The sequence below is a fragment of the Diaphorina citri genome, unplaced genomic scaffold (genome assembly GCF_000475195.1).
Source record: "Diaphorina citri unplaced genomic scaffold, Diaci psyllid genome assembly version 1.1 scaffold711, whole genome shotgun sequence".
Lineage (NCBI taxonomy): Eukaryota > Metazoa > Arthropoda > Insecta > Hemiptera > Psyllidae > Diaphorina > Diaphorina citri.
The window spans coordinates 28,779-37,500 of NW_007378144.1; the positions used below are offsets into that span (position 1 = coordinate 28,779).

The 8,722-nt window shown below is 39.1% G+C and overlaps 1 protein-coding gene across 1 annotated transcript; it reads left to right on the plus strand.

Moving 5' to 3' along the window:
• Positions 1-829: 829 nt before the first annotated feature.
• On the plus strand, positions 830-6,133 carry LOC103511398 (RNA-binding protein 25-like). Its single transcript, XM_026825166.1, has 7 exons — positions 830-1,120; positions 1,801-1,874; positions 2,285-2,495; positions 3,199-3,377; positions 4,931-5,081; positions 5,534-5,581; positions 5,984-6,133. Exons 1-7 carry the CDS (start codon positions 830-832, stop codon positions 6,131-6,133), a joined length of 1,104 nt encoding a protein of 367 aa, XP_026680967.1.
• Positions 6,134-8,722: the final 2,589 nt, after the last annotated feature.

Consider the following 8,722-nt stretch of genomic DNA (forward strand, 5'->3'; position numbering starts at 1 on the left):
CATGTACAGGTTCACCGGTACATCATTTTGGTTTTTAGTTTTTACTTTTAATATTTTACGAAAAAAATCTCCCATGTACCCCTTTCTCTTGTTTGAAAATCAAATGACTGTTGACCATTTCCAGCCCTTGTCTTTGCAGCTTTATTTTCACGTTAATTTTCATTTCAAATGTTTGTACAGGAATATTTTCCACTACTGTAAGTTGTCAGTGCTTTCATAGCTTGTAAGTTACCCCTTTGTTCTAATTTTACCTTTTTTTTTTTTTTCATTTAAACATTATTTTTATTTTTACCGTAAAAGGATCCGAATAGGTACGTTTAATATCAGATGCCCTTTCAAGTGATATATTGCAAACGTTTGAATCCGATACTTTGCTTTATTTATCTCAGATTTAGAATTTGTTTATTCGAATTTAAACTCTCATAAAAAAATCACTAAACAAAATGGTTAATTAATTGAAACCCTTTAAATTGGAACTCTATCACAGATCTCAAAGTTCACCGCATTAATATAGCCCTTGTATTAGTGTAGTGAAACCCAGAGATTTATAGATTAAGAATTTTATAGAACACACAATGTCATCTTTGTTTTCCACTCACAACTGCCCCGGAGATCTCACGTTTAACTTTGGTGTTTGGCATATTGTGTATCATTTCAGAAACAAGAGGAAGAAAGAGATGTAGAGAGGCGCCGCAGGGAAGCACTCCAGCACGGAAGTCTCAAGTCCCTGTTATTATTCTATCCGATTCACCGATATTATACTATGCGATTCTATTAGAGAATCTCTTTCGCGTAGTTTAGATTCTAATTCTATCCGATTCTATTCGGAATGCGTGAGCCGCGCACTCGTTCCAATCGGCTAAAACAATCTTCCCATCGGCTCACACGATCTCACTCGGTTGCTTTCAGATCTCGAGACCGCGAGTACCGGGACCGCAGTGAGCGTTCGGAGAGGAGTGATCGTTCCGCGCGGGATAGCAAGACCAAGGAGAGAGAAGTGCGGGAAGAACCGCTGAGTAGACGGGACCGGGACTTGGCGCGGGAGAAAGAAGAGGAGGAAGAGGCCAAGGACAAGAAGAAAGCCGAGAGGAAGGCGAGAGAGAAGGAGGCGGCGTATCAGGTATGTAGAATAGAATTTACATAATTATAATTTACTTTATTCAGACTGCCAGCTTAGAATTGAAAAGTCCCTTTTTGCCAGCAGTTTCAATAGTCTCATATTTTGTGACTAGGGGATTTTAAGCGAATGTGAGTACCTTGTACAATATTCATAGGAAGCCTTTTTTCTCAAGTCTGCATTTCACTGAACTACCAGCCCTAGTAGCTCAGAAAGGAAGGCGAGAGAGAAGGAGGCGGCGTATCAGGTATGTAGAATAGAATTTAAATGATTATAATTTACTTTATTCAGACTGCCAGCTTAGAATTGAAAAGTACCTTTTTGCCAGCAGTTTCAATAGTCTCATATTTTGTGACCAGGGGATTTTAAGCGAATGTGAGTACCTTGTAGGAAGCCTTTTTTTCTCAAGTCTGCATTTCACTAAACTACCAGCCCTAGTAGCTTAGAGGTAGAACTTTGGACTCGGAATCCCGGGGGGTTTGAGTTTGAGTCTCAGTTGCTACATGAAAATTAGAGGTAGAACTTTGGACTCGGAATCCCGGGGGGTTTGAGTTTGAGTCTCAGTTGCTACATGAAAATTAGACACAGCTTAATAGTTTTAATTGTATAGTGTTTTTTGTACCTTTCTAGCACTCGTGTGTCTTTAAGATTTACAACCCTGGATTGATGTATTTTGTTTCCAGGTGCTGGATGAAGAGGCGGAAATATTCGTAGTCAAAATGTGGCGTCTTCTTATTTACGAAACGGAAGCGAAAAAGTTGGGCCTCGGGAAATAACAGTAAATAATCCCTCCCATCGTCGCGTCGGTGGAAAAAATCCCGCTCTCAGGAGGGGAAAGATTCCCTCGCCAGCTCGCGGGGAAAATCCCTCTCTACCTCTCAAGGAATTGGATCCCCAGCTCTCTCGTTCAGTACTTCAGCACGAAGTCTCAAGTCCCTGTTATTATTCTATGCGATTCTATTAGAGAATCTCTTTCGCGTAGTTTAGATTCTAATTCTATCCGATTCTATTCGGAATGCGTGAGCCGCGCACTCGAAGAATCTCTTTCGCGTAGTTTAGATTCTAATTCTAACCGATTCTATTCGGAATGCGTGAGCCGCGCACTCGTTTCGATCGGCTAAAACAATCTTCCCATCGGCTCAAACGATCTCACTCGGTTACTTTCAGATCTCGAGACCGCGAGTACCGGGACCGCAGTGAGCGTTCGGAGAGGAGTGATCGTTCCGCGCGGGATAGCAAGACCAAGGAGAGAGAAGTGCGGGAAGAACCGCTGAGTAGACGGGACCGGGACTTGGCGCGGGAGAAAGAAGAGGAGGAAGAGGCCAAGGACAAGAAGAAAGCCGAAAGGAAGGCGAGAGAGAAGGAGGCGGCGTATCAGGTATGTAGAATAGAATTTAAATGATTATAATTTACTTTATTCAGACTGCCAGCTTAGAATTGAAAAGTACCTTTTTGCCAGCAGTTTCAATAGTCTCATATTTTGTGACCAGGGGATTTTAGGCGAATGTGAGTACCTTGTACAATATTCATAGGAAGCCTTTTTTCTCAAGTCTGCATTTCACTGAACTACCAGCCCTAGTAGCTCAGAGGTAGAACTTTGGACTCGGAATCCCGGGGGGTTTGGGTTTGAGTCTCAGTTGCTACATGAAAATTTAGCTGCGTCAATTCTTAGTGGATATTTGTAAAAGTTTTTCTGTATACCTTTTTATTTAGGAAGCATCAATTTCTTGGGAGTTTTTTTTTCTTTTGGGAGGGAGGGAGGGAGGGAGGGGGGGAGATATTTAGAAGGGATTATTAATTTCTTGATTTTGTTTGCATTGTTCAGGAGACGCAAAAGCCAAAACTATCCTGGATGAATATAAACGTAAGTATTTTCCACCATGTCAAAACAATTTTTTTTCAATGTCATCCTATATTTTTCTCATGTACCAAACATCTGTCCCCCTTCTTTCTCTCAAACACAATAAACAAACCCTTTTACATCAAAATATTACTAACTTATTGTAACCCTCTTTCTCTCTTTAGAAACAAGAAAAGCTGCTCTGAAGAAAAAACTTGAGGAAAAGAGGCTGAAAGAGAAGAATGGAGGAGCTGTAGACTCTCCAGGAGACAAATCTCCCACCTTGGATGAAAATGATGACTATGATGATGATTTCACACGCGAAGAAGACAAACATGCAAGTGATAGAATTGGGCAGATCTTGCGTGACTACAGGAAAGATATGGAGAGACATAAAGCAAATGAGCCCGTGGAGGAGAGGCCTAAAACTGGTAAGAAAGATCTAAAACCTAACAATTTTTCTCTTGATTAAAGCTTGATCATCATGTTACCCTTTGGAAAATTAGAAATAAAAATTGTTACCTAGCTGTTTACTTGAATATGTAGTCAAAAAAGCAATTTTCTCTTGACTAAAGCTTGATTATCATGTTACCCTTTGGAAAATTAGAAATAAAAATTGTTACCTAGCTGTTTACTTGAATATGTAGTCAAAAAAGCATTAGCAACTTTGGTCAACTTAAATTTCCATTTATTCGTACTTAGCACAAACAATTGACTGTTTGTAGAGTTGAAATGACTCAAGGGGGGTTGTGGACAACTTGCATTTCTTACCATGGATGTTGAGGATTGTTGTCCTAAAAAAATTATCACACCTTGTTTATTCTCATGATTTTACTAACTCTTGCATTGATAATATCCCATAGACCACGTCTACATGAAAATTTAGCTGCGTCAATTCTTAGTGGATATTTGTAAAACTTTTTCGGTATACCCTTTTATTTAGGAAGGATCAATTTCTTGGGAGTTTTTTTTTCTTTTGGGAGGGAGGGAGGGAGGGAGGGAGATATTTAGAAGGGATTATTAATTTCTTGATTTTGTTTGCGTTGTTCAGGAGAGACTCAGGTTGTGGGAGCAGCGAGAACGACATAAAGCCAAGGAGTTGCAGAAGGAAAAGGAGAAGAAGAAATCTAAAGAGGAAGAAAAACAGAAGGAAGCCAAACGATTGAAAGAATTTCTCGAGGATTACGATGACGAGAGAGATGATGTCAAGTATTACAAGTAAGTGAGACTGTTAAGGTAGAAACACACTACCATCACGTCACGTCACGTGAACTCATGGAGAGTCAGAAAGATCTAGTTTCCATGTTTTCCCATGACATTGTAGGTAATTTCGACGTTCTACGTGTACAATACTTCCATTTAGGAGCTGGGTCAACACGAGAGGAACTGAAAGTAACCTTTCAATAGTTACAATCGAGCAACTTTGGTCAACTTAAATTTCCATTTATTCGTACTTAGCACAAACAAATTGACTGTTTGTAGAGTTGAAATGACTCAAGGGGGGTTGTGGACAACTTGCATTTCTTACCATGGATGTTGATGATTGTTGTCCTAAAAAAATTATCACACCTTGTTTATTCTCATGATTTTACTAACTCTTGCATTGATAATATCCCATAGACCACGTCTTACCATCACGTCATGTGAAGTCATGGAGAGTCAGAAAGATCTAGTTTCCATGTTTTCCCATAACATTGTAGGTAGTTTCGACGTTCTACGTGTACAATACTTCCATTTAGGAGCTGGGTCAACACGAGAGGAACTGAAAGTAACCTTTCAATAGTTACAATCGAAATATGAGTCAAAATTTTTCGTTGATGGTGTGCATCAAACACGGGATCATGGGCCATGCCAAGCCACTGCATTACCACTGGGCAAAGCGTTCCCCCTTTGAAACCTGTGCGTTGATTCTTATTCTATGCTAACCATTTCCTCTTTGAACCTGTACGTTAATTGTTATTCCATTGTTTCAGGGGTAGAGAAATGCAAAGGAGATTGGATGAAAGGATAAAGGAAATGGAGAGCGATGCTAAGGACAGACAGAAAGAGAAAGAAGAGCTGGAGGAGTTGAGAGCCAAGATATTCAGCTCGCAAAATAAGAATCCTGATGAAGAATTCAGAAAAGTAAGTACCACAATCTTAAAATGGCACATACTCTTTTCATACAGTGTAATAGTCCTAAACAAAAGAAGGCGCGGCACTCAAGGGATCAAGAAGAGACCGCCTTAACCCAACCATTTTTAATAAAAGATGATTGAATTTGAAATTACCTTCGGCTGTTCTCGGGTTTTATTATTTATTTTTTGTACCTGGTTCGATTCCCATAATTATTTTCTCCTTACCGAAGCACAGGGCAAACGGCTAGTACTGTTCATAGTTTGGTAAGCACGGGGCAAACAGCAAGTAATATTTTGCTCAATCAAGCTTGCCGGGAGGCGCGTGAACGTCAAGAGTTCAAAGCGTCACCCCGCCTATATTAACACGAAACACAGTTTCATGGGTTTTGGACATTTTCACCTCAACTTTTCCTCACTTCCCTTTAACTTTAAACAAATTTTATTTCATTTGTTCTACAGGTACTCAAAGCTCGTGAGAACCTCTACAAACCTCGTATCCTACAAACAGTGTAATAGTCCTAAACAAAAGAGGGCGCGGCACTCAAGGGATCAAGAAGAGACCGCCTTAACCCAACCATTTTTAAAAAAGATGATTGAATTTGAAATTACCTTCGGCTGTTTTCGGGTTTTATTTTTTGTACCCGGTTCGATTCCCATAATTATTTTCTCCTTACCGAAGCACAGGGCAAACGGCTAGTACTGTTCATAGTTTGGTAAGCACGGGGCAAACAGCAAGTAATATTTTGCTTAATCAAGCTTGCCGGGAGGCGCGTGAACGTCAAGAGTTCAAAGCGTCACCCGGCCTATATTAACACGAAACACAGTTTCATGGGTTTTGGACATTTTCACCTCAACTTTTCTCCCACTTCCCTTTAACTTTAAACAAATTTTATTTCATTTGTTCTACAGGTACTCAAAGCTCGTGAGAACCTCTACAAACCTCGTATCCTAGTGGAAGTGAACACGTCGGAGATTCAAGCAAAACTTCAAGCACGGGAAGCAGAACTGGAAGAGCAGCGATTACGAGAGGAGAAGGCCAGAGAAGAAGCATTGAGGTAAATATGTAAATCAATAGGGGGTACGGTTGGTCCAATGGTAACGCACTTGCTTGCCATTCAGAAGGTCCCGGGTGCGAATCCCGCTATCGACAAAAATTTGTATTCGTTTTTCGATCGCAAATATTCCAACGGGTTACTTTCTGGTGTTCTCATGTTGACCCAGCACCTAAATGGGAAGTATTGTGTCTCTTCTCGCCCATCTGATGAGAGGTATACTAATACTACGGGATGGGCGAATGGGAAGCATTGTGTCTCTTCTCACCCATCTGATGAGAGGCATACTACGGGATGGGCATGCTACGACACAGACCACACGAGTCTAATGTAGCGATTTTCGGACAAACCCCCGCGGGTATAGCTTGAGTATTTATTTTTTCATTTTATTACATTCTACGACACAGACCACACGAGTCTAATGTAGCGATTTTCGGACAAACCCCCGCGGGTATAGCTTGAGTATTTATTTTTTCATTTTATTTTACAAGTTTCCATTTATTGGTTTTTCAGAACAATTCTCTCATCCAATAAATTGTTAACAAATGGTATACCCATCCGTAAAAGCCGGAGCTTGTGCCACGGATGGGGAGTCCATTAAATATAATTTATAGTTTCAGTTTCACTAAAACCATCTTCATTTCTTCATGAGAGAAAACTTATCCTGACACCATGACATAATTTCTCTAAGAGGGATTTTTTTCAAAGGGGTTTAAGGTCACATTTAAAAGGAGGAATGTTTGTCTTGGTATTTTTGCTATTATTCTCGGTATTTTTGTTGCTGTCTGTCTCTGTGTGTAGGTAACTGTGTAATATAAATCCATCCGTAATTGATTGATATAATGGTTACCTATTCAAGTGTTGATGTGATCCTTAAAGAGGTCCCATCGTCTGCCTTGGTGGTTCGTTGATAAAGAATTTGTCTTGTGATCAAGAGATTGTGGGTTCAAATACCAGACTACAATCTTTTGGTTGTGTAAAGGAACTCGACGTCTGTCTTGGTATTTCTTCTATTATTCTCGGTATTTTTGTTGCTGTCTGTCTCTGTGTGTAACTGTGTAATATAAATCCATCCGTAATTGATTGATATAATGGTTAGGCTTTTATTTTTGTTATTATTCTTGGTATGGTTTGTAACTGTTTGTCTTGGTATTTCTGCTATTATTCTCGGTACTTTTGTTGCTGTCTGTCTCTGTGTGTAGGTAACTGTGTAATATAAATCCATATAATGGTTACCTATTCAAGTGTTGATGTGATCCATAAAGAGATCCCGTCGTCTGCCTTGGTAGTTCGTTGATAAAGAATTTGTCTTGTGATCAAGAGATTGTGGGTTCAAATACCAGACTACAATCTTTTGGTTGTGTAAAGCTGTAAAGGAACTCGACAGTCTATTTCAAATGGTATACCTAAATAAGCACACCACTTATTACCTTTTACTTGACTCTGAGGTACACGGAACGTAGAGTAAGTGAGCGTCCACAACGGAGCCTGGAACCTCCTGCTTATTTAGATACGCTTGCTTGAAAATTTTGACGTTAGAATGTTATCAAAAACGGTTCTAAACCAGTAATTTAGAAATTTAATTGCATGGGTATGTTTAAATTTGTATTTAATATCAAAGAAAATGACAAAAATATGTTGAAAAAATAATTGAGAAATAAGAAATTAATACAAAAAAATATCGAAAAAATTTGCGTAAGGTTTACGCTTACGAAGTTGTGTATTGAAATATTCTACATAACATTATTCCTCCCTATTTTCGCAGGATGTACGTTCCTCTCCTCCCCCCTCTTCCACTGCGGACAAGAGCGTAAGGTTTTTCCAAGCTTCCCAGACTGTCTAGAAGCAAGGTCCCCACCCGAATGCCCACCCCAGGTACCTAACTTTACCAGCATAACTACCAAGTTCAGAAAAAAGAGGAGAAATCAGAATGCAGAAGGGGAAAATTTCTCCTCTACTGTTTTTGAACCAATCGAGTAGCATCGTATAAAAAACTCCTTGGAAGCATCGTACAGAAAGCTCCAAGTTCTAGCACATGCGCAGGAGAATTTCCCCTACTCTCTGAACTGGCTTGGCTCCTCCCCCTTTTGAACTTTTTGGCTGTGCTACCAAAGTTAGGTGCCGAGGGTGGGATTCGGGTGGGAACCTTCATGCTAGACAGGTCTGGGAAGCTTGAAAAAACCCCTCGCAAATTTTTTTTCGATTTTTTTCGTTCTTGATTTAATTAATTTCTTGTTTTCCCAATTATTTTTTATATTCTTAACATTTTTTTTTAAATATAATTATTTTTAATTTTTATTCTTTAATATTAAATCCAAATTTAAACCTACAAATTTTCACAATTTTTTTCTTCTATCAGAGATTCTAAATTGGATAGATCTTTTTTTTTTTTTTAATTTTTTTTCTTTAATATTAAATCCAAATTTAAACCTACCTATCTACCTACAAATTTTCACAATTTTTTTCTTCTATCAGAGATTGGATCTTTTTTTTTTTACAAAAGTACCTAGATACATAGTTCTTCAAGATTCAATGATCCCTGAGATGACTTGGAATAAGAGACCACAAAAATAATTAATTCAAAGTAGATCGGAAG